This window comes from Haliaeetus albicilla, chromosome 19, assembly GCF_947461875.1.
Source record: "Haliaeetus albicilla chromosome 19, bHalAlb1.1, whole genome shotgun sequence".
Classification (NCBI taxonomy): domain Eukaryota; kingdom Metazoa; phylum Chordata; class Aves; order Accipitriformes; family Accipitridae; genus Haliaeetus; species Haliaeetus albicilla.
The window spans coordinates 16,402,916-16,430,164 of NC_091501.1; the positions used below are offsets into that span (position 1 = coordinate 16,402,916).

General features: G+C 37.1%; 2 protein-coding genes across 2 annotated transcripts in view; one reads left to right on the forward strand and one right to left on the reverse strand.

Moving 5' to 3' along the window:
• Positions 1-15,519, reverse strand: part of PLCZ1 (phospholipase C zeta 1) — a 58,934-nt gene extending 43,415 nt beyond the window's left edge. Inside the window, exons 1-3 of the mRNA XM_069807826.1 lie at positions 15,506-15,519; positions 14,738-14,861; positions 10,619-10,853 (exon numbers count right to left, since the gene is read on the reverse strand). Coding sequence (XP_069663927.1) covers positions 10,619-10,853; positions 14,738-14,861; positions 15,506-15,519 — 373 coding nt within the window. The remainder of the gene's footprint in view (positions 1-10,618; positions 10,854-14,737; positions 14,862-15,505) is intronic.
• On the forward strand, positions 15,518-16,768 carry CAPZA3 (capping actin protein of muscle Z-line subunit alpha 3). Its single transcript, XM_069807051.1, is given in 3 exon segments — positions 15,518-15,557; positions 15,833-15,852; positions 15,854-16,768. Coding segments are annotated over 3 exon segments (975 nt in total).
• The last annotated feature ends 10,481 nt before the right edge of the window (positions 16,769-27,249 follow it).

Genomic DNA, 27,249 nt, shown 5'->3' on the forward strand with positions numbered 1-27,249 from the left:
TTCTGGAGCTGAATTGCTGTGATCCAAAATTATGAAAGGAAATAAACATGTTCTAACATTTTTATTCTTCTATGGACACCAGTAAAAAGAGTTTGCAGTAATCCTAATATAAAGGAAAATATTTGTTGTTTAGTTTTGGAAGGTAAATGCACAAAGAGTATCTTCTTCTTTTTCTGTAGAAAAAACAGAAATTGTTCTCCAAAATGTCAGCGACTGTCAAAATAATCTTGCAGAAACTAAATACTAATGAAATAATGGTTAAATTAGAAGTATTTGAAATAAAAAAAGCATCTTAACAAAATAAATATCTGCCCACAAAGGTGAATTGCAAATCAAGCTTATTATATTACTGCATCTGTAACAAAATGTGCTAATTGCCTCCATACCAGTGCTAGTCATCCCATTTGTTTTGTTTTTAACTGATTTAATGACAAACAGATCCATTATACTGCTAACTGATGCTCCAATGTCATGCTTCAAATGTAGTAATTTTGCAAGTGATATAATCTCAGAAGTCAGCTTTGCTTCAAAACATAACCTAGTTTGAGTTAGTCAGAGATTTTGCCCAGTTCTGGCTCTAAAACAACCTTATTATTGTCATCATAGTAGGCTAGTGGTAATTAAACAGTAAGTAATCCAAGATTACTTTCTGTTAACAATAACTTAAAGAGGTTAATGTATACAAACTTTTGACAAAAAAACCCAAACAAAACCAAAACCCAAAACACTTACTGACCTGTTAATTATCAATACGGCTATAAGAATCACAATTTACAGGTTAGAATTGCAATTATCAGTCTTCAATATTTGTACAGACTGAAAGTTTTCTATCTATCTGAATGAGAATTTATGAAAATCGTTCTGATGATGGTAACACAAAGAAAATAATTATTTCTAAATGACACAGGTTTTTGAACTAGAAAAACAATGTTTTAAAATGTTAAACAGAAAAAGAAAATAAGGATGAAGACCCTCCAGACATCATACATGCATACACACACTGTTGTCCTTAACCCTACAGACGTTATTCCTACCAGAAGTCTGTCAAAGCTATTCTTAAAGACATCCTAGTAATCCCATTTCAGCACATAAGTAACCTTATTGTTAGAAAGTTTTCCACAATGTTTACCCTGAAACTCCCTTGCTGTCTGAAATATTTGTTCTGGTTTGTACTATTCCTCTCCTTTTTTTCACAGTCTTAGGCACATATGAAGACTGCTATTACACTTCCCCTCATTCCACTGTTTTCCAGAAGAAACAAATCCAATTCAGTGCATCTTTCTGTTTAGGTTAGGCTTTCTTAGACTTCTGATAATTTTCATTGTTCTACAATTCTTTCCACCTGGTGAACCTCCTTCCTGATGTTTGATGCCCTAAATGGAACATAGTGCTTCTCCTTATTGAACTCCATCCTTCTTTTCTATATCATCAATTTGCCAAGATCACTTTGACTTCTAATCTTGTCCCCTATTATACTTGAAGGAAGGTCTGGTGTTAATTTAATAGAACTAATTTCTATTCCATCATCCAACTTATCAATGACATAGTGAAGTCTGGATCTCAACAAAATGCTCAATGAAACTGTAGATTGATGTAGCCTTTCATTTGACTCTAAGTCATTGATGACTAACTTCTCAGAGTAATTTTCTAATGAGTTGCTTATGTACCATGTAGTTATTTTGCCTGCTTCCTCAACCTGCTTTTTAGAATGCAAGACAGTGTTAAAAAGTAAGATTTTTCTTCTATCCACCAGCGCTGTTATTCTTTTATAGAACAAAACTGGGTACTATTTCTCCATGGAATGTCCTGACAAACTGTTACTCATCCTTACCATCTTAGAGGTGATTACATATTCAATATTTGTTCCAGTTTTTTCTGGTAACTGACTGGTGTCTAGTCCATTGGATGTTTTCTTTCTAAAATAGATATTACATTTGATCTTTTCCAGTCTTTCAATTCATTATCCTTTCTGCACGTGTTTTCAAAGGTAACCTGTATTAGCCAAGTTTATTACAGTCAATTTTCTAAGAACTCGGGATTTGTCAACTTGTCTTCACTGATCTGATTAAGTCATTTAATCATGTCCTACCCCATTTCTTTTTTTTTTCATATTTTTGACTGAGATCTTACTCTGGTCTCATTAATAATATTAGCCACCTGATTGTACTTAGGTAGTACATCAAGAATTCCCTTCATCTTTCTTTTAACTAACATATTTACAGAATGACTTATTGCTACCAGGATGACTCTTGATAGTTGTATCATATTTAGTATCTTGACTTTTTTGATTTATCTACATGCACGTGTTATATTGTTTTATACTTGTAGCAATAAGATTAATTTTCTACTTTCTGGGTCTTTAAAAAAGTTCTGAATTTTTTAAAATGTTACTCTAAACAGAATACATTCATCCCGTATGCTTTATCTATAATGAGTTGCATGAATTGTAGACTTCATTCCTTTGAAGAGAAAGATTTTAATCAATAGTATCTGGTTTTCATTTTTTATTAATTTATTTTTCATGCTCTATATATTTCTTTGTGTAAGTGCAAGTTGGGCCAGCAACTCCTTTTTTTTTTTTTTTAATTTACTAGCAATACTTACATGGCTTTTTTTTTTACATTTATCTTTTAAATTAGTGAAAAATACTGACTTTCCAAAGTTTTGCTTATTTTCTGAATTATTTCTGATGCTTTCCTGGCTGCTCTTGTCATTGAGAAATGATAACTACAGCATTCTCAGGAAGAGAACTTATGTTTAGTTAAAAATGATCATGACCATAATCCCCTAAAAGTGAAAACATTATAAAGTAAATTTGTGTTACTTTGTTAGCCAATAGGTAAGCTCTTTGACTTCAGTAAAAGGTTCAGCTTATGTCTCTGATCAATGGACTGAAAATACTTTTATTTTTATACAGCTTATTACAGGCCCTTACATTACATTGGCTTATAAAATTTTTTCTCAGGGATCCATAGTTGCTGTCCTTGAACTGCATACAACTAAAGTCACCATCATGTTTCTGGAGAACTACCAAAATGCCAAGCAAGTCTGCAAAATGGTAAGACCTATCTGTAAGCAGGAAGAGAGTGGCTTTGTACTAACGGTTCTGGCAGCATGCGCAGTTGTGTGAATTGAGATATGCAAAAGAGCATCACGTGTACATAAATGGCATACCATTTGGTAAAATAAATTTTCAGAGATCTGATGTTTGGTAGAAGATATCATAGTTTTGATAGTTTAAGGTAAAGGTAGGCTTAATTTTTTATTATTGCTACTATTTATTCACCCCTCTTTTACCAGTGGAGAAAACCTACTGGGTTTCTTTAGCACTGTCTCTTATCTTCATCTGATGAAGACAGAAAACTAGTTAGGAAGAAGGGAGTGCTTTTTAAGTTTTGAGGAATAGCACAGTCATACTATTTTCTGACCATTTACAGCCATTTTCTGCTTCTACATTAAAAGAAATGTGGATTTATCTCCATAACTATTCTGCAGTGAAAAGATACTTTCATCAAGGCCTCACATTTCTTCCCTAGAGAAACCTCAGTCTTTTTCTCCATTAGGATCCTTTAGCAGTAGTTAGCGTGCACACATATCCATTTTGTGTAGAAAGAAAAAGAGAAAGCAAGGAAAGATTTCTGTCTTCTTATAGCTCATTGTTGTTTACAATGTTCAATGTTTTTTTCTTGCCCTTGCCTTTTGGATAGTTTGGAATACAGTTTATTAATAATAATTTTTTTTTCCAAACATAATTTAAAAATAAAAAATGTTTTTCCCCTTTCCTCCAGTTAAGGTAAATTCCAGCTCTGCCATGTATACAAATACTGCTGTATCAGAAAGAAATTATGGATATAACCTGAGTATTTAAAAGACTTGGATTGCATTATATGCCTACGTTTTTGAGAGTTTAGTACATTCTGCTTTCTTACTTATCTTGAAACTTCTTTGAAAGTATTTTTCTGTCTTTATGGAAAGAAAAAATGAAAGTTTTCATAAGATGTTTGCTGCCCTGAAGGGACTGAGACCTGTGGAGGATCCATACTGAAGCAGACGAAACAAGTGAGAAGAAAGCAGTAGCAAAAGAAAAGTGTGACAAAGGTGGAGCAGCAGAAAGAAATCACTATGCATTGACCACAGCCTCCTGCAATGCCTGTTTCCTCACTGAATGGACTGAGTACAACCTGCAACAATGACAAGGTGGGAGGAGAGGTGTCTGGACTGAAGTGGAGACTAGGAAGTGGGGAGGAGAGGAGCCTGAACAGAAGTTGAGTCTGGGAAACAGGGAAAAAGTTGTTTTCTCTGTTTTTAAATGTGTGTGTCCTTTGTTTTCTAATAGCCTAATTAGTAACTAAATGTTTATGTTACTTGGCCACCAGAAATATTGAAATGGGTACAAATATGTCTGCTGGGAATTTTAGGGGTGAACTCATGAGAAATACTTGCAATCAGAACAAGGGTGTTACTCTGCTATATTGGCAGAAGGAAGCTTTCAATAATTGTCAGAAGTATCAAATCATAATAGCCTCAAGGCAGAAACATTATCAGATAGAATTTCATACTATTTGGTTACTTAATGTCAGACTGAAACATTTATAATCTAAGTGAACAGTAAAGACAGAAATATTTCCTTGGCTAAAGTAAGAATACAGTTATTCCTTTTCTTCTCTGAGTTTATATTCTAGGGAATCTATTTACCACCAGACCCACATTTGTAACTAATACTGGTGCATACTGGAATAATGTATCTGTCTGAGCTGCAGTTTAGTTTTCTAAGGGCTTGTATCTCATAATCAATTGTCCTTTTCTTATGAAAGCTTTTCCTAAAACTGGATGTTTACCTGCTGTTTCACACATCTGAATTTTTGTGTCTCATAAATCCAGCTTCAGCCATTGCCTTAGCCGAGATTTTTAAGTCGTCTTTCTTATTTCCTGCAATTTTTTATGAAATCTGTAGAAATTTGATGGAGGTCTCTACTCTGTTAAATTTGGTTTACATTGGTCAATGGGATCAAAAGTTCTTTCCTGCAAATGCATGCTCTCCCTCTTGCTCTGTCTGTCATACATACACGCACATACAAAAAGCAAGTTTAAAAGAATGTATATCCTAGGAATAAAGTGAAGATGTTTTCTTTGATTCACAAATACATTCTGGATTACTCAAATTCTTTATCTGACAGATGCACCAAGCTTATATTGTTATTTACAAAATAAGCAATTTTTTCAAGACAAGGTTGTATTTTTGACCTGTTTTTGTGCTGCTTAGCAGGAAAATACAGAGACAGGAGCAGAGTCTTTGAATGGCACTACACTGTAAATAATCCTCACTGTGCCTCTAATCCTATCCATGCAAATACTGAAAAATGAGCAATATTTTTTTTAAAAAGAGCTATATACCAAGCTTAAAAAAAATAAAGTGCATTTGGTTGGCATGTTTTCTTTAATCTCATTTAATGACTCAAGACTTCCATTCAAAATTAATAATAAAATTGAGAGATAATTGAATGTTTGTGTTGAACAAAACTGACTTTTGGATGTTAGTAAGACAGAACTGTCAAGTGTGAATCACATATTCACAATTTTTATGGTCAATTCCATAAAATGGTTCCTTCAGCCAAAATGCAAGCTTTAGCTCACACACGAAAAATCTGTTAATGCAGCATTTTGCCGTTAGACATTTAAATTGTACAATAAAAATGAAAGAGTAATGTATTCCATACTGTTCCTGAACTAGCTACAGTACCCTCGGAGGGTTATCTGGCTCAATAGCATTGAACAGCCTTCTCTCTCTACACACAAATGCTAGGGATGCACTAAATGTTATAGACAGACTTATCAATGTTGTATATAAAATCTAGTCACGGTTTTCATCTTAATCTTGACATACTAGTGCTATCAAGTTTATCAGATAATGGTTGTTACTATTAGCAAACCAGTCAATCAAGTGTCAAAATCTGCCCTTTTCCCTTTCCGCAATACACAGGACAAGGACGCCAGATGAGTCCAACAGATCATCCTGATGAAAAAATATTCTATACCAAATTCAGAATGACAGTTACACAAAATGGTCTATCACAACACCATATGAATCAGCTATCATGTCAATCATATCTGGAACTTTCCAATAAATATGTTTGAGTGGGAGTATTAGTTCACTCAAAGGAGCATGAACAATACAGCTATTATTTCATTCAGTAAGATTATTTCCAATTACAAGACAAACAGTTTTATCACAGATGAAGAAACAAACAAGAATTTGGCTCAGCATCTGAAATTTAAACCAGACATTAAATTAAAACTATAGAAACTTTAGTTGATATTTACAAATGTGTTTTCTAACTGACGAAATATTCTTTGCTGTTTAACCGCTTTATAGCTATTAACTTTTCCATCAAAATAGATAACCCCAAACCAAAAGAAACCTTTTAAACCGGTAACTTATTATATAATTATATAATTTGTAAACATATTAGTTCTCAGAAAGAGTAGAATACATTCAATAAAATATGTTCTAATTTGAAAGGCAACCTCAGAGACTAATGGCATAAGAAATCAAAGGTTTTGTAGCTATTACTGGACAGTGAATGACTTAATGAAACAACAAATGTCTTCTGCTTCTTGTTGAAAAAGTCATCCAATTTCTTCTTTCCACAACAGTGGGAATGAACAGCATAGATATTCCAGGGTTATTATCCCAAAAGGAAGATATTCCCCTTCTTTGGTTTATTTTTCTTAACCAGTTATCAATTCCACCTATTATCAAAGACTGGGAACCAAAGGAAAATAACAAAGTTAAACAACTGAGATTCATGTTCCACTGAACAAAGTAACAGCTTGCAACAACATGCAGTTAGCTCTGATTTCCTTTTCCTAGCTTAGTTGCAAATTTTGCCTCAAGTTATGTTCAGTAAAACTCAGCAGAAATGTTACACCACAACTTGAAGCAGCCTTCAATAGCTGAAGAATACACATATTACAGATTAAACAAACCTCCACTCATCTCAGAGTTCTCGTGACTCAGATAGGGTGATCAGGCACCTAGGAAGATCTTACGCAGTGCTGCTTCTGCAAGTAAGTCAAGGGGACATATAAGTCTTCAGGTTTGCAGGGTAGGGGGTGTGCATTATCACTATGTGACTCAAGTGAGAGAAGACAGTATAATGAGCAGACAAACAAAATGGCAGGTAAGAACCCTAAGAAAAATAAAGTAAAAAATGGTTTCTAATGACCAACAGCGAGTAGAACAACAGAATATATAGAAGGACAAGGGAAAAGGATAAATAACAGAGAAGAGAGCAGAGAAAGGAGAGCACCATGAAAATAAAGAAATTAAAACACAGAAAGAAAAAAAAAAGTGAGACAGGTCTTTTAAAGTAATAAATGTATGAGGTTTTTGCATAATGGTTTCAGAATATTATTTTGATGACTTTAAACACTCATCAAAATATAACTGGAGCTTTTTCTTAAAAAGTAAATTACAACCACACGCAAACCCTTCCATGGTAGCTAAAAAAAGAATACATTATGAGCTCTGCAGGTATGCCTGACTCAATAGGAAGAAGAACTCATTGGTTAGAAAAATATTTTGTCTGCAAAGTATTGCTGAAATCTGGCCGAACACAGCTTGAACTTCAGATTCTAGGCTGAATTACCAGTGCCAGCTGCTTAGATAGCTTCCTTCTACTGCAGCAAGAACAATGTCATGGATTCACTGAGACAGAGTAGAAGTGAAAGAGGATAAAAAGGAAACTATAAAACAGCTAGTCAAAGTGTAGGCAAGCTACAAGAGACGAATATAGAAACACTGCTCAGGCATGATGAAATGTTGTTCCGAAAGCCAAAGCTCAACCAGAATTTAACTTGGCAAGGGACATCAGTGGCAACATGGAGCACTTTTACTGCTGCATTGGCTATGTTTTTAAAAAGCAGTAAGTGGGCTTGCTGTTGAGTAGGGCAGGTGGTTTAGTGATGGCAAACACAGATAATGCTAAAGTTCTCAGTGCTGTCTTTTTCTCAGTTTTCATCAACAAGGTGTAAGCTTTGTGCCTATAGACAGGGTTGAAGAAAAGAAACTACCAGCAGATAGAGATTAACATAAAATAGAGGTTATTGGAGAGAACTGAACACATAAGAGTCCATGGTTCCAAATGAGATGCATCTGAGGGTGTTAAGACTGTTGGCTGATATCACTGCAAAGCCATTATCTATCATCTTTGAAAGGCCATAGAGATCAGGGGAGGCCCCCATGACTGGAGTTGCACTCATTTTTGAAAAGTGCAAGGACTTTCTGTGCTTGCAGCCCAGAAAGCCAAACATATCCTGGGCTGCATCAAAAGAAGCATAGCCAGCAGGTTGAATGAGGTGATTCTGCCCCTCTACTCCACTCTGGTGAGATCCCACCTGAAGTACTGTGTCCAGCTCTGCAGTCCTCAGTTCAAGACATGGACCTGTTGGAGCAGGTCCAGAGGAGGGCTGCAAAAATGATCAGAGGGATGGAACACCTCTTCTATGAGGACAGGCTGAGAGAGTTGGGATTGTTCAGCCTGGAGAAGAGAAGGCTCTGGGAAGACTTTATTGCAGCCTTTCAATACTTAAAGGGGGCAGACTTTTTAGTAGGGCCTGTAGTGATAGGCCAAGAGGTAATGGTTTTAGACTAAAAGAGGGTAGATTAAGACTAGCTATAAGGAAGAAATTTTTTATGATGAGGGTGGTGAAACATTGGAACAGTTGCCCAGAGAGGTGGTAGATGTCCCATCCCTGGAAACATTCAAGGTCAGGCTGGATGGGATTCTGAGCAACCTGGCCTAGTTGAAGATATCCCTGCTTACTGTAGGGCAGTTGGACTAGATGACCTTCAAAGGTCCCTTCCAACCCAAACTATTCTATGATTCTATGATTCAATTCAGGGAACTACAGGTTGGCCAGGCTCACTTTCATCCATGGGAAAATCATGGTGCAAGAACACTTGGAAGTCATTTCTGGGCACATGAAGGAGGCTGTGGATCTCTGTGCTTAGGGGTTTTCAAGTTTTGACTAAAAAAAGTCCTGAGAAACCTATTCTGAATTCAGTGTTAACCTTGCTTTGAGCAGAAGGCTGGAGTGGCTGCCCTCCTGAGGTCCCTTTCCATCTGAACAGTTCCATGATTCTGTGATAATAGAAGTCTGTGTTTAGAGACCTCCTCTTAGAAGCTGATCAGAGAACAAAATGGAAACAGCATTTCGGCTTGGGAGAGTATAAATCATTAATTATAACTTTAACCCCAGTAACATGGATAATGACATCAACAGACACATGATGTGACGGATTAATAACCAGACTCCATGCCCACTGAAGCTGCTAAGGGTCCACCACATTTGCAAGACTGCTTCAATGCATCCCTGATATCGTTACCAATCATATCCAGCTGAGGGCAAACCAGAGTGTAACTAACTGTCTAAGGTTTCAGTCCTTCTCCATAAAGAAAAAGAGATATAACCTTTTAGTAGATACATCCTTAGAAGTTGTTTTCCTCTGTGAAATCTCTGTTATTAGATTACTTCTGCATCTAAACTTTCTGCCATATGACACTCAAATATAGAGTGGAAAAAGTATGATCCATGGAGAATCATACCTAAAACAAATTGTAGGTTTAAATCGTACAAAATGGAAGAACTATATAAAACTCTAGTAGCATGTATTCTTTCCATTTGTAAGATAAACTTTAAGTAAAAAGCACTACTATGTCAACAATGCTGTAACAATTAACATGACCCCCAAGTAGGGTTACAATGATGTTGGTTGTTACATATGCTTTGAGATGCAATTGGTTTAACTAAACCTATTTTCACTTTATTGTGATTGTGAATCACAGTACTGAGCAGTTAAACCAAACTAAATTACAAAACATTAAATTCTGACACTTTCTAGTCTTCATAAATGCTGTCCTCGGTCTTCAGATTTTAATACTGAAAATTACAAAAAAATAAAAAGTCTATCCATTATTACTGATTTAATTATGGTTGATTTCTCCTAAAAGAAATATCCTCCACAGAACAGATCAGTTACTAACAAAACATAAATTCTATTTTTTCATCTTTGTAATCCAATATTTATATTCCTCTAAATAATTAAGCAAAATTATTTTTGAACACTTAGCTAAACAAAAAAATTCAGTCTGGCTTCCTAACAATGGTTGCTCACATATTTCAGTGGGCATTAAAAAGATTTAGTGCAGTTTATATTCGCTTATCTACTGTATGAAAACTGTGTTTTGTTTGAAGCAATCTACATGTAGGTTTTGGACTAGTCTTTTACAACAAGGAGTAAGAATGACGGATCTGGTAAGTAATGTAATATGCTATCTCTGAGCAATATGGTGTGTAAATTTATTGTGCTTTATTAATGGTTTGTTGTATTATTACATTCACAATGTTTAAAGATCTGAATTTTAAAAAAATCAACGTTTTGCACAAGTGTTTACAAAATATATTATACAACATACATAATATATAGTTGTTTATATTAGTTTTCTTTAAAATGTTCAATTTGCATAGTCAGATGAGTATTCAAAAATATAAACCCAGTCACTGACAAAAGCACAATAAATAAGAGCTAGAAATCAAATACTTAAACTATGCATACCTTCTTCAATGGGTTCATACTTCAAAATAATTTCTAAGGCAGTTGTTTCACAATCTTCAGTTTCATATTGTTCTTTTCTGAGAAATTCAATGAGCTGGGTGTCAGCTAGAATTTTGCAGTCTGGAGAGTAAGCACGGAAAATTTCACGAAGTTCAGGTTTGTGTACAATAGTTCGATAAATTGCCCTGAAGTCTTCTATGTTAATCATATGTGCCTTCCGTTTGTCAACTGTTTTCTGAAAAAAAACAAAAAACAAAAAAAACCCAAAAAACAGTTAATACAAAGATATGCAATAATATGAAGATACACACAAAACACTCTTATAACTGATCATAAGAGCGAGAACAATAGAGAAAACCTCAGGCAACAGTGACTGCAATGCAGCATCAAATTATATTCTTCTACTTCTATATGCAACTTTTAGAATTGACTTTTTGTGTTAAAAATATTTTATGCAAATTAAAGTGTACCATATGACATAATTAGCACCTAAGTAATTACAATGAATTTCTATATAACGCATATGCAATATTAAACTGCATTATAAAAAACCTCTAAAAAGCTGTGCAGTAAAATATATCTGCAGCATAAAAATTATGTAGAAAATGTTTAATATAATACCTCTCCAACACCAATTTAAACCATATTGCAAATACTGTCAGTTAATTTTACATACAACACACAGAAAACAGTAATCTAAAAAAATGAAATAAGTATGACCAAATTATCATGAGATCCAAGGCTTTCAATACGTCAACACTATTAAAGTTTGGAGACAAGATACTTTATAATAACCTATGACTTTGTGTTCTATTCTTAACAAGCCAGAATGTTTAACTCAGATTAATTATTCACACTTTCAGAATTCTTATACTGTAAGCTTGTTTTCATAGAGCTTACAAAATGTTAACACATTAATTAATTTCAGTGTTTCAGTATAAAAACCACTAGAAAAATCAAAAGGGCAAGAGAATTTCAGTAGAATAATACTTTTTTACCATTCCTGCCATTTACATTTTTCTCAGGCTTAACAATTTTATTTATCCTTTAAAATTTTCTACACGAAATACGTAATTGTGCATATGAAATATAGATATTTCTAACATTTTAGCTTGTATTATTCTTAAAAGTTGCCAAATTAAGAGAAACTTTGGAAATTTACTGAAATGTTTACTCACAACTATCATAAATAAATGGCAATCCATTACCTTATTGATTATCACTGTAAGCTGATCAAAATTCATAATTTTTGGTTCGTTAAACTGAGACTATCAAAGAGGCTAAACTTCAGCATCTAATAGCATGGCACCTACTATGGTTAGTATAGCTTCCCCAAAAGCGTCCATAAACATGAAATGGCTTACTTGAGCTCTGGCTGCTTTTTGGAGAAGACTTTTGATTACTACTGATTTAGATTAGTTTTGAAGACATACCATAAAAACTGAAAGCTTAATGATACACTACCAGCTTCTTCCTATGCAGTACAGTTTCTACTAAGAGATGTCTGAATAAGTACAATAAAAGTAAGAATACATTAAATAACAAGTACAAAACAAGTACAAAAGTAAATTACATGAGAAGTTCTAGCCAACAATTTTACAAATCAGTACTTGAGTATTTGCTTTGAGTTTGTGAAAGAGTATTGTAATGATCATTTTTAAGAGAAATCACCAGCAAGAAAATAATTCAATAAAAAATGCTAATAATATGCATTTCATTACTGCTTGAGAAATCCCACATCTAAGGTTGATATCGTCAATCTAATATTTAACATCTTAAGAAAACTTCAAATTTACTCATAACTGTTAAATAGAAAAAGGAAATGCCAACTTATTTTGCAATTAAACAATCTATCAGGACTCAGGAGACATTCACTTAGGTATTGGCATAAAGTGAAGCTGGGCAAAAAATTAAATTTTCTACCTCAGTTGCCTTTTGATGAAATACAGGCAATAATACTACACAAGAGAGCTTTTCAAATTAAAGTTATGAAAATCATGTCGATATAAAAAAAAGATTGTTATAAAATTTGTTTGTAGATTTTTATTTTTCTTATTTTTATTAATGCACATCAAATATTTGCTATTCAGAAAAAGAAGTATCTTGACAAAGACTCAGTCTTGGGAAGAATTATATGAAAATGTATTATTGCTTAAAAATCTTAATGTTCATAATTCTGATATTGCTGAAAGGATCATTATCATAAAATAAATTCAAAGAGAGTAGACAAGAAACAAGCAAATCATTCTTTAAAAACTATGTTTTTTATAAAATTGATTTCATCACGTAGAACCATTTGATTAACTATTGTTGGATAGTTACTGACAATGATGCCAGTAAGAATTCCTTCCAGACTGTTTTGCTTTTTTATATATTATTATACTGATGAACAATTTGAACCCCAAAACTACTGAATATACTCAAATCTCTCTCACATAGCAAAGAATACCTAACAGTACTGCTACAAATAACTAGATCAGACTGTTAAGTATATTATATTGTTAAATACAACTAGATCAGACTTGTTCTATGCAGGTCACTTCCTCAAATAATTGATCAACCCACAGTTGATCATCTCTCTCAAATTTCTGTCAGAAAGCAAAATAGGTGGAAAATACAGGAAACAATGAGAAATAGTTTCAAGTTCTCATGAGATTCTCAAGGTTGGCAATTCTCTCAATGCAATGCAAGTTCAAAAACCACAGGCAGCCTCTTTAGCAAGGGTTGAGTTCAAGCTGCCAGTTTTACCTTGACTCAACAAGGCAGAGAACAATGAGAGAGGAACAAGGTACTTAATGTCTTCCCTCTGCCTGCCTGCCTGCTTGTCAGCATGATGTGATCTAAAAGTTTCTGACTTGCCATAGTTAATTCTCTGTCGAATCTGGACACAATCAGCCAGCTGGTAACAAAATTCTCAAAGAAATCTCATATATATCTAGCCACTTGGCTTCATTCCCTCAGGAAAACAGCTTTACCAAACAGCTATTTTTGGTAAAAAAAAATGGGCTAAAAGGAAAAATCACACATCTTTTGAGTAATTACTAGAGGGGACCTGAAGAACATGAAAACCCAGTATGTCCAAAGGCACTCAATTTTGCAGTATTTGCTCACTGGAACTGCATCCATTTGATGGTGGTTTGCTTACCTACACTAAATTAACTTATTATTAAGTCCAATTTCTAGCTGTATCATGTAACCTTCACAGGAATCTCTTAAATGTTGCTATATCCCAAGGCCACATCCTTTCCCAGGGGTTAGAGTGCAATTCCCATCCATTCAGGCATACCTCTTGAATACTTCAGAGGAGAGGTATAGCGGAAAATTGAATGCACAAGTGTGCTGGATCTATGTTGACCTGAAGCCTGAGCAGATCATATGACTCCATATTGTCCTCCTGGCAAAAGCATTTTTAGGAAGTCATTCTAATGGCTCTGCCCAGCATCAGACAGGCATGTCTGGTCTTGTTAGCTTGATCACAGAAGCAGCTGGATGGGATGAAACCAGAATGTTTTAATTTTTCTCAAGTGAGGCCATGCTACAAAAAAGTTGGGAATCAAGACCTACATAGTTTCCATCACCCTACACTATTTTGGTGTGGTGAAGAAATGGTGCTACTTGGGTGTCGGTCTCTTCTCCCAAGTACCAAGGGATAGGACAAGAGGAAATGGCTTCAAGTTGCGCTAGGGGAGGTTTAAATTGGATATTAGGAAAAAATTCTTTGCCAAAAGGGTTATTAAGCATTGGAACAGGCTGCCCAGGGAAGTGGTTAAGACACCATCCCCAGGTATTCAAAAGACGTGTAGATGTGGCGCTTAGGGACATGGTTTAATTCTGGACTTGGCAGTGTTAGGTTAACAGTTGGACTCGATGATCTTAAAAGTCTTTTCCAACCTAAATCATTCTGTGATTCTATTCTATGACTCTAATGCAACCGCTCAGTTATCTATTTTACGCAGAAAAAAATGACCTGGACAAGGCAAATTATTTGCTTACTTTGCACACCCTACTAGCATGAAATTCACTTCTCAAAACATTAATTTTAAAAAGTCAGCAAATATAAGATACTTATGTAACTGGACTTCTAAACGCATTTAATGGCTTAATCCACGTATTCTTCACCTTGAAAACATGTTTTACATGTGTGAAATCAAAAGGCATTTGCAGTTTTTCAAGCAGCTTCATTGTGCTGTCTAAATCAATCTTCCCAGTCCTGAACTCATTCTGAATGATGGACAAAAACCACGTATGAGAGATCAGGTTAAGGAAACTTCTGGCCCATGTCATTGCCTTTTAATAAGGGGAGGAGAAGGAGAAGTTTAATTTTTTTAAACCTGAAAAGCTTGCACTTTGCTTTTCTCATACTCTAGAACATCCTTGTCTTTTGATTTCTGAGAATGCGGCAGGCTGCGAGGCACACAAGAAGATATTTTTGCCTGACGCCCAGAGACTCTGAGGGCAAAGGTGACAAAAAGGGCCAGAGAAAGAGAAGGGTGTGAAAGAAAACAGGGGGTGGTCAGGGTGAAGAAAGGGGCACAGCGCGAAGAGGGAAATGTGGGCAGGTCGAAGGGATTCTGTGGGGCATGGCGGGAAGAGGAGTGCCAACAGCAAGCATCACTGAGGTGAGCGCGCCCAGCGTTGCGCCCAGCCAGCCTCAGCTGGCCCTGACTGGACCAGGGCAGACCAGACTGGACTGGGTGCCCCAGGTCCTCCCCTGCCACCCACCTGGGGGGCCCCATGTGTGCACAGGCCAGGCCCAGGCCTTGGGGGGAAGGAGGCATGCAGGGGGAGCTCACACAACGGCAGTGGTCGCAGGGCAGGGACATACGAGGAGGAGGAGGAGGAAGTAGAGCAGTGAAAGGAGGAGGAGGTAAAGCAGGAGGAGGATATCTGTTCTCCTCCATGGCAGCTCTGCATCGCCTGCTCCGGTCTCTTCACTGCGGTGGCATTGGCAGCATTTGGCAGGACGTCACCTAGGCTTGCTCCAGTTCCCTGCGGGGCCCTTTCCCTACCCTCACACCCCTGCACCCTCTCGGCACAGCCCCCAGCCTTGGCCCCCCACCAGCGTTGCCCCGGTGCCACCGTGAGGTCACAAACTGCAGGCCCCCAGCACAGGCCCTTTCCCGTCACCGCTATCCCACCCACCCCCCCCCCGCCACCATCTTGTGCCTTTTCCCTCCAGCACAACACGGCCCACATGCCCTCCCCTCACTGCAGTCTCCCACCCTTTGGATAGCCCTCACCCCCAGCATGTGCGCGAGGCAGGAGCTGCGTGAGCTGGAGAAGGTGTCTCTCATTTGCAACCTACTGCACCAGTCTCCTCCTGGGGAGTTCGGGCAGGTTGTCCGAGATCTCTCTGCTCTGGTCCAAGATGACAAGCTGGTGAGGCAGGAGGCTGCCCGCATGGGGGCTTGTCACAACAAGAACAACCTCACTCCCGTCCAAATAAACGGGCGCACTGTGCTGCTGACCCGCTACAACGACTTAGGGGGAAACCGCTTCTTCGACCCTCAGGACAAATTCTCTTTCGAGTTTGACCACCTGCGTGGGGTAATCAGCAAACCCCAGCTGCACGGTGTGATGCTGGATGAGGGGGAACTGTGGCGAGAGGCCCTCCACAAGGGCTTGAAGGCCTACGTGAGCTGCCACTTTCCTGCAGGGAACTGCTGCGTGTTCAAAAAAAGCCTGGGGAATAGGCAGCTGTTTGGGGCCTGCATTGAGGCTCATCAGTACCAGCCTTCAAATCACTGGAACAGCCTTTGGAAGTCAGACTGGACTTTTGCCCTGACTCCATTTACCACTCAGGTTACAGGGATGGTTCTCCTCCAGATACACTACTTCAGAAATGCCAACCTCCATGTAACCGTCAGCAAGTCTGTGAGTGAGACTCTAAATGTGATAGATCAAAGTCAGTTTGCCACAGATTTTGTGAAATTTTTGAAAGCTGAGGACACCAAGTTTCATATTGCCATTCTGGAAAACATTCAAGCTTTGTCAGAGGATATATGGGGGAAAAATCTGCGGAGGAAACTCCCCGTTACTCGCACTTTTATGAACTGGAATAAACTATTGAATGATCAGCATCTGAACACCAATGTCTCCAATACAGAAGTGCCTCCATGCTTACTGAAACACACTGATATGGTGGCCTAAATAAAAAAAAAAAAAAAAGAAAAAGAAGAAAAAGACAAAATGGCGGTGTTTAGTTGACTTATTTCTGGATTACTCAGGAGAGTGCAAGAACTGTCATCAGTCAATCACCACTTTGAAAATAATTCAGGTCTGTAGTGAAAATAAGTTGCTGTATTTTTTTTATTTTCTTCATATACTTTTCAACTGCTTCTAGAGGTACTAGTAATGGTCAAAATGACAAAGGCAGTACAGTGCTACAGGTGAGCCAGCAAGCAAACTCTTACTTTCCTTTGTAATTTTACCCAATATTATATTTACTTATGTAACTTCATCCTATATGTAGGATTGGTTATAAAGAAATCAGTAAGGTAGGTTGGCAAAGATATTGAGGCATTATTTCTAGATTTTTTTCATTGATACTGAAACCCAGGAAATTCAGCCTTCAGGCTTTGCTTGTGCATACCTCTCTGTATGCACAAGAGACATCTCTAACATAGTCACATGAACAAAGGGAGACCAGTACACAGGAGAAATAGATTTCTTATAGCTAGTGCAGAAGATATTTCAGGACTGACCAGGGATGTATGCTGGGTTTTGCAGCATTACAGAATAAAGCAATGCTACCTCCCTTCTCCCAGTGTTTATTACAAATACCAAAGGATTGTATGTGATTTTGTTTTACTTTCAAACTATGGCAGTGACGCTTTGCTAATGTTTATTACAAAAAATGAAATGCCTACCACACTTGCTGTTTTCTCTAAACATACCTTTTAAATAGAGTTTTATTAGAAACAAAGTTTAATTTCAAGCAGTAATGTAAACAATAAACTTTCTAAAAATATTGATGGGAACATTTAAACATTATTCCCACAGATATTAGATGTTTTTAATGTAAGCATAAGATTTTACTTTTGTTCGTCACTGCTGGTGGCAATTACATTGTCACATGGGTTGAACATGCCCTTTTGTAAGTACTGATCAGTGGCTTTATAGCTTCACTGCTCAGACTAGCCATGATTGCTTTCATTGTCTTTGTTTTAAAATGTAGTAAAGAACTATATATTGTTATGGTTTGGGGGATAACAAACATTGTGCGAAAATGCCATCTTGAGATTACTCTTCTGATACAAAATGAAGATTTTGCATCTGTACTCACACCTGATTTGAGAGGTTCCTTACCCTATACATCTGGATATGATAACAACCCAGAGAAACCAATAACAAACAGGTCCCTAATATAAAAACCATCATTCTACATCATTCTATATTGTTGATGACAAATTCATATGCTCAATTTTTATTAATAAGCATACTAATTTACAAAGCCTTATTGCAGAAGATGAGGTTGTGTTGTTGCTAATATTTGCATGAAACTGAAATAAATGAAATAATTCCTTTGATATATACTGATTTTCTTCAGATTTGCATTGACTAAAGCACATTTTTCATCTGGTTGTTCATCTTTATGGTCACCCAGCACAGATTCTGGGAGTGTTGTACTAATTTACGTGCAGAAAGGCACTCATCATGCAGGGTTTCCTTCCCACAAGCAGAAAGCAGACTGCTGCCCTTGTAACAACGTCCCTTGACAATGCCTTTTACAGATGCCCATTTGTTAGAGAATCTGCACCATGCACTTGAAAAGGGAAAAGGATGGAGCATGGATAGCATTTTCTGTGCTCCTTCGGTTCTTCACAGAAAGCTGCATTACCTATGGGTCATCCTCTTTTCACCCCACAGCTGCTACTGAGATCTGTCCAATACCAATCCAGTCCTTTTAGTGCCTATGTTGCTGCTGGAGACCATTCAATGAGCAAGCAGCTGTCTTTACATGGTATTTATTTGAATATGGGATTATTTCTTTATTGAAAGCAAGAGTAATTTTTTTTTAAACTGTGATACAACCCTGCTATAATGAAGATGGCCTGTTGTGACTGTAGTTCATGTCTGCAGTACAAAGTAGTAGATGAAATTTTAGACATAAATTTAAGTGCTAACAGAATCAGGGACACAGCACTAGCAACTCTGGATTGTGAAAAAAGCACTTAATTCAAACACAAATATTGCACATGAACTAACAATAAGAAACAGTAGGGAACAACAGAAAAGACTAAGCAGTTAGATGACTTTCAGTTTCAACATTTATTCCATGAGATCAATCCCTTATGAGATGCAAACAGATGACATTTTGCAATATACTGTTCTGTAAAATTAAATTCTCTCTTCTTTAAAATGCAGTTTCTAAACGGCAAAACTGTAGCAAGGAGTGCAATAATAAAAACATTTAATATTGTAGGATTAGGTAGTTTTCCTATCTTCCCTATCAGTTTACCTTTATGAACTTTCCATTTTCCTTTAATTTCCTTTCTCTATAAAAGAGGGAATCTGTGATACCAGAATCTGCAACAAAAGCTGCTCAGAGGGATGGAGTTTGGGCAGAGTAAATGTTCTGATTTGGCTGAAAAAGCTTACTCATTTTTTGCAAGGCCTTTGAAATTAACCTGGAAAAGGTAATTACAATAGAGGCTTTGACAATTTTCCCTCTACATTCTCCATGATGGGCTTGGGATTTTTTTTTCTTTCGGAAAGTTGGAACTTGGGGAGGAATAAACATTATGAGATGAAAGCAAAGGTGTTCAATTCCATTGAAAACTTTACTGAACTTTTACATATACACTTTTGTGACTCTGAATATGTTTGAGATTTAGTTGCAACTTCTTACTCTTTTGCCCATACTAGAATTTTTTTGTTATATATTCCTAAAATCCCCCTCCTTTTCTGTCTACTGCTTTGAAAACCATTCACATTCTTACAGGTGCCTGTGAATCCGTCTCTTTTTATTGGCATCAGTACCCCATATTTTAAGAAAAGCAATGAAGAATAGGCATATATAACTAAAATAAAATTTAAAGTTTTCAAACTGAATCTTACAATAGGTTTCTACTGCAGCCAGGAGTATAGCATACCTAGAGTTGAAGCTATATCTACCTGTTTGCAATCATAACCACCTACTGTTAAAGACTTGCTTTGTGCCTGCAAAAATACATTATCAGCATGTATCTTTCTGTAATATGCTTCCAATACTGCTTTCTTGTTCTTCTTATCTTTGGTTGTCACTGAGTGGCCATGGTTATTTCTCTCAAGGAGAAGATCACCTATTCTATTAGTTCAGAACATTTACACGATGAGAGGTACTTTTCTTTCAAAATAAAACATTGTCGTGGTTTAAGCCCAGCTGGTAACAAAGCACCACGCAGCTGCTCGCTCACTCCCCCCCTACGCCCCCTGGCCATGGTGGGATGAGGAGAAAATATAAAGGCAGGCTTGTGGGTCGAGATGAGGACTGGGAGGGATCACTCACCACTTATGGTCACGGGCAAAAGACAGGCTCAACTTGGGGAAGAAACAAAATCAATTTAATTTACTACAAACCAAAACAAAACAAGGATATTAGGAAGTAAACCCAAACCTTAGAACCCTCTTTCCCGGCTCAACCCCACTCCCGGTTCTCCCCCCCTCCTTCCCCCGGTGGCGCAGGGGGACAGGGGATGGGGTTGGGGTCAGCTCCCCGCACCTTGTCTCTGCCGCTCCTTCCTCCTCAGGGGGAGGAGGACTGCTCACTTGTCCCCTGCTCCACCGTGGGATCCCTCCCACAGGAGACAGTCCTTCACAAACTTCTCCAACGTGAGTCCTTTCCGCGGGCTGCAGTTCCTCACAAACTTCCCTGGCGTGGATCCTTTCTGTGGGCTTCAGCTCTTCCCAAACTTGCCTTGCGTGGGTCCTTTCCGTGGACCCATCTTCAGTCACAGCCTGCTCGAGCGTGGGCTTCTCCATGCAGTCACGGCCATCTTCGGGGGCCTCCACTCCCCCGCTCCCCTCCATGGGCTGGGGGGGACAGCCTGCCATCTCACCACGGGCTGCAGGGGCATCAACCTCCTCAGGAGCCCCTCTTCCCCTTCCTTCTTCACTGACCTCGGTATCTGCTGAGGTGTTCTGCTCACATTCTAATCTCCTCCCCCGCTGCAGGTTCCCCTTCTTAAATCTGTTCTCCCAGACGCACTTCCACCATCGCCAATGGGCTCAGCTTTGGCCAGGGGTGGGTCCGACTTGGAGCCAGGGAAGCTTCTAGCAGCTTCTCACAGGAGCCACCCCTGCAGCCCCTCTCCTGCTACAAAAAAAACCCTGCACCACACAAACCCATAACAAATGTAAATTTTGTTGAAACTCTGCTCCTCCATTTACAGACTTGCAGACTCATTGGAATCATAAATTTGGTACATTGGCTCAAATTTTTGATTTCTGAAAATAATTTTGTACCTAGCATTAATTGTTGTGGCAAAGAAAATTACTGGTTTTATTACACCATTAACATTAGAGCTTAGGTTGGACTTCATTGTCAGCTTCCAGCTGCATTAGAATTGGAAGAAAATCAATGCTTAATATTAGTATTTGGACTGAATATTTAATGTTCACATTATAAAGTTTGCTTTGTGTTTTGCTAGTAGTGCAGCAGGTGGAAAACCTATCAAAATGAGGACACTTAGCAAAACAAGTTTCAACATTTCATTTTCAAATCTGTGTGTTGAATTAAAAGCAACTTTCTTTGTGGTTTCAGAATAGATAGACAAATCTTTAACAGGCACTAAAGACTCAAGTTATCTGTTGGCAGAAAGCAAGGTCTATCAATACTCCTAGTCACTGGAAGAAATCCATGTTTTCCCCCTTACATTCTCCAGAAAAGGTACTCATTCTTTCTTTGCTTCATTCATGGAATTAAAAAGACAATATTGTAAAAAAACCCGCCCCTACTTGTATGTTTTCCAGGTTGTAGTCTGTATTAAAATCTCCACCGTATTCTTTACTCCCTATTCCTTACCAAGTTGTGGAGAAGAAAGGAAAACATGATTTTGAAACAGAGGAAATAGTAGTGAAGGAAATACTATGACTGTTCTGTCAAGTGTATATCTTTCACTGATTTCAAATAATCAAGGCATTAATGCTCCAGTTATAGTAAGACCAAATTCAAGGATTATTTTCTACAGTAAGAATGGTTTAATATGTTCAATAAATCTGAAAGAGCGGATTTATTACATGCCAAGTGCAAGATATTTTCCAAGTCTGTATGTCAGTATGCCATTCTTACACAAATAGTGGATTTTATAATTCTTTTTAATGAAAGCTTTGGAGTTACTAAAAATGTGGAGTAATTTCAAAAAGTTACTATTTCAAAAATTAACTATTATGAACTATTCAAAGCAAAGTATCCTGGGATTCTCCAAAGTTACAAGAGGTATTTTTTATAGTAAGACTTAGGAATTGCCACCATACAAAACTGAGGAAATAAGAGACCTAATAATAATAACTAAAACAGATGACCCATGTTATATTAAGTCATTATTGTAGCAGATTATCTTTGAATGGAACAGGAACTACTATGCACCCTTAAATTCATAGCCAGAAAATATCCTGAGATTGTAGGATCCTAATAATAGGATCTGGTTGGTTTTGGTGGGGTTTTTTTATATTATTGATCATACAACGCATTTGGAAGAAAAGGGAATGTGTGTCTCAGCTTTTTTGTAGATATAGGTATAGGCCTTTCAGTCCTGAATCTTTAAACATAATTAAAAGTTCGTATTTCGTATTTGCTTACTAAGGAACATATCAACTCTTGTATACACTGCTTCTTAAATAGCATTCACAACTGCTGTGTTGGTAACAAGAGCAGCTGAGAGCCTTTCTAAATATTCTTCCAGAACCAGAAGGCTAAAAATTTAGAGTCTGTATGGCAATAATCATAGCCATCTTTTTCAAAGTATGCTGATAGTGATAAAACATTAGAGGTTTAAAATACAGATTGCAGAACAGACATTTATAAGTGTTCTACCTATGTATCTCACCAGAATTGCATATGAGACATCTGTCTCTCCTTAGGGGAATGGAAGCCAAGTGTCTACTATGACTTAGAGGAGAAGCAACCTGGAACAGGAGGGATAAGGGAAAGGGCGTAAGTGGGGGGATGTTGAAGAAAAATGTAAATAAGGCAAATTCACAATTGGAGAAAGGAAATAAAAAGAGACCAGTAGTATAATTCCACTTGTCTGGAACTTGAGGAGACTGTCCAGAAGAGTAAGACTGAAATCTCAGCTCCTCCACTGTTTTTCCTTCCTCAACCTTTGGGCAAGTCTCATGGATCTAGATTCCTAGAGATTTCAAATCTGTACTCTGGTATATGCGATCTTCAGTCTTTCTGTGCCCAGGAAAGCTAACAGTTTTTCCTGATCTGATAGGTATCCTATGAGAATGCATTAAAATTATGAAGAAATAATACAATAGTTGGCTCTTAATAACTAAGATAGGGAATAATTTAATTATACATGATATGTGTGCAAAGTAACCATGATCCCAAATGAAACTGTCTCATAGTTAATACAAGTTTGTTTCACAAAATTAAAAAGCATGAAGAAACAGGAAATTTTCCATCTATCTTGATTGAAACTTAGAATTACAAACCTACATCCTCAAGCATGCTGTTGTGTTCTCATGTATGACACTTTTCTTTACCAGCAAAGCTTCATGATCTACCTACACAGATCAGTGCACCAGCCCTTGCAAGCCTACAGCTACTTAGGTATGCTCATCTCAAGCTTCACTGGCAGGGAGCTCATGTTTCAGGTAGGGACAGCCCTCATGGGCAGACTGGTGGTAAAGCAAGGGATCAAAAGCCTTTGGGTATTCACTTATTCATTGTTTATTCTTAAACACATATGGTTTATTCTTAAACACAAGAAGTTTAGAGGCCCAAGGAAGACAAGAAGACATTGAGAACAGTGTTGCTCATGTAATTTCACTGTTATCTGACTTCTGAGACATAGTCTGCCCACCAAGCAGTTAGACTTGAACCCAAATGCATGGTGCAGGCCATTAGCCTCCAGCCTGCCAGCCTGGGCACATGGTGGTCTTCTCATTTCCTATGGCTCATTTTTTGCCCACATGCCCACATTTCTTTCCCTTGGAAGTGAATGTGTAGTTCTGGGTTCTGTGCTGACATGAGGTTGGGACAGGACTGGGAAATGTATCCAGATCTGGGAATTCACTGACTGAAAGAGTCTGAGTTCCTCAAAGGGTTAAGAAAAATATATATTCACCCTTCAAGCCACTTCTTTTTGAGTGGGGAATTGACAGATAAGCCTCCTAGAGGGTGGTTTCAGTGGAAAAAACTAGGTTTCAATAAATGTTTTTGGTTTCAGACAGAAGTACTTTCTGTCTGGAATGAGATAATCAAAAGGAAGGTGAAGATGTATGAATTATTAGAGACCTTTTTTTTTACCTTGTAGAGTTTGTTTTTTTTTTTACCTTGCACTGAAGTTACCATTAACAGAATGCCTTCTGAGAAGCTCACCACTCAGAAGTCAGACACACAGAGTGAGAAATAGGAAGTCTTGTATATGTCTTTAACAGCTGTGTTGTCCTGTATGTATCATGAAGTAATTAGCACTCCATTGATCTTGAAGCAAGTGCCATAGATAACTTACCTTTAAAACCAGGTATATTCCCAGTCATAAAGTTTCCTTAAGGCATCTTCCTTGCTTTATAGCATGCAACAGATGAGAAAAGCCATTTTTTGTTTCTAATGTGTATGAGTTCATTAGTAAATATCTTCTACAAATCCCTGTGATTATTTCTGAGAAAAATATTTTTGCCAGTTCACTGAAGATATTATTAATTTTACTTAAGAACTTTATTTCACACAAGACTTCCTATTTGCAACTTACTTTTAATTATATCCTCATTAGAGGCAGATATGAGAAGCACAGCTTATTTCAAGTATTTATTATTCATTCTTGTATTGTTAATGAATTAATGCCTGAAGTGCGTCTGCAGTAAAAAGTCACCTTCTTGTTCATCAGTTTTGCATGTCCATAAAATAAATGTGATTGCTTCAGGTACTGTATTACATAGATTCAGTGCCATTGCTTTCCATATATAACATCTACATGCAAATTTATTCTGTTGTTCTTTTTTAAATAATAATCTGCTGATATATTCTTGCTCAGACCAGTTCCTATAGTAATTATAACCGAGTGTGCAGTATGTATTCACTGAGCATCTATAGTCCTATTCTTTCTCTTCCCATCAAAAGGTCATTTTGAAGACACATCAACAACATGCTTTCTATGATCTGTAAGCCCTGCAAAAACCAAGCTGTTATTTCAGCCTCTGGGCTGTAGTTCCGTATGCCTAAATCCGTTACAAAACATGGATTTAGCAGAAGCCAATGAAAAGCATAATTAACATTTTGGTATTCTGTGTGCCGTAATTTATTTTCCATTATCAAAGTTACATAGGCTGCCAAATGTGTGATACAGATTATGGGACAAACTGTGCTTAAAATGCAGGTTTTTTTCAAAATAACGTGTTATGTCCTGTGAAGTATTCATGGGGAGAAAAAGAAGATTAAAATGCATAGGTTCTATTTTGCCTTCAGCTGTTTTCTGGCTCCTCTGTTTAAGTCCCAGTTCAACAAAGTACTTAATTGTTCGATTAATTATAATCATTTGACTATTTCCACTGGGAGGAATAGTATAATATAGGTACTATAATGCTACAGCTGGTTAAATTGAATCATACAAAGCTGAAGGACCTGATACAGAAGGTACAGATAGCAGCAGAAAGATTCCCTTCTTTTGACTGTGAACTTTAGACCAGCCTGGAGAAAGTTTCTACAGACCAATTTCCAGCCCTTTGCTCCAATCTATCTTATAAATTAATTTACATTATCCTGCTCCACTTTGTTGTCTTAGTCTATGAAACACACTGATTATGAAACAATTAATTTTCTTTAAATTAATACCACTAGATCCAGAAATGGACTTAAAAGTCTAGAAGCTTCAGTAAATTAAATGATAAGCATTTATTTATTCTCTAGTCAAATACAAAACAGTCAAGTGAAACACCTATGCAGCCTATGGGTATTTAGGTTCTGAGCTATAGAAAGCTTAGTCCCTGCAAAAGTGTTCAATGTCTTCTTAATCTAAGGAGGTTCAACTCTGTGTCTCATTCTTCCAGTGGAGTGCCCTTACAGCTATGTTATGGGCTGGCACTCAGAGGAAGCACACTCTACTACACCTATAGAAAATGTATTAATGTTTTCCACAGAATGCACAATTTGTGGTCATAAAAAGAGCAAGATTAACATAATTCATGACTTATCTGGAAGGTACCTGGAGAACTGCATTCTGATCCGTTCTTCTGTAATTTAATCCTATGAAGGTATAAACCAAATTTTTTAAACTTTCCGTACAGCTTTTGTGGATTCAGTAGAGTATCACTCTTTTTAATGATGAAGTTATTGACCATTGTGTACTGGGTAAGTAAATACATGAAAGCCTGTGAGCTGCTGAGATTCTGCAAGAGTGGGGGTTACTTATGTGCCTTCAGGTAACAGGAGGGAGGGAAGAAATTAGGTGCAGAATGAAGGAGAAAAAAAACTTGGATTTTTGCCTGCCATTAGCATCTTTATTTTAGACTTTGAGGTTATTTCCAGTACTTTATTTAAAACAAGATGAATTTTAAGAATTTCCTAAAGATACTTATAACTATTAAAAGAATTTCTTTGAATTCTGCGAACAGATAGGGCCATACCAGAAGAGGTCAAAGCATTTGCAAGTTTAGCCCTGTAACTGAGTAGGTAATTCCAATGTCTATTTTCTTTTGATATTGGCACAATATTTTTACAAACAAAAAGTTGGAGTGGAGACAAAAAGAACTCAATATATTTATCATAAAATTCTGCATTCAAAAGTAACTTTGATGCTTCTGTTCCTGTTTCATTAAACCCCTCATAGGCAGCATAATCCTGATAATTTTAACTCCCTAGAAGAATATTCTCTATTTCATTTTCCTCTGAAAGAGCAAATTATTAACTATGTCATACTGTAAAAATGTCATCTAAAGACATGATATGCTAAGTAGAAAGGAAATCGCCAGGGGCTGTAAGCTTTGGGTCAAAGGACAGTTGTTTGTAGCTCATTAGTATGATAAAGTGAAATCTGAAATTATATTACATGTTTGTTTAAGATGTAATTAGTGAGGAAGTTATGCATTTTCAAGCATTCCATACAGATCTGTAGTCTCATATCAAAAGGGGCAGAAATGCTTTCTTATGTACATTATTTGCCTCCTCCAGAGGCAGGAGAACAATGCAAAAGCCAAAATCTATTGCTCAGCATTTGTTTGCTTTTATTCATTTTGCCTCTTTTCTCAGCTGTGCAATCTTGACTGCCAAATTATGATTTCACAGGAGAGTTCAATACAGCCTGTCCTGTTTCCTTTCTGCCATTAGATAGCTGAAGAAAATTAAAATAAAAGCTGAATTAGCCTCATGACTTTGGACCATGTAGGCCAAAAGTCAGCTTCCAGGTTAGTGTGATATGAGTACTAAGTACCTCAAAGGCTGTTTCTCAGGTGGACAAGCTAAATGCTGGACAGTCTGTTTGCTT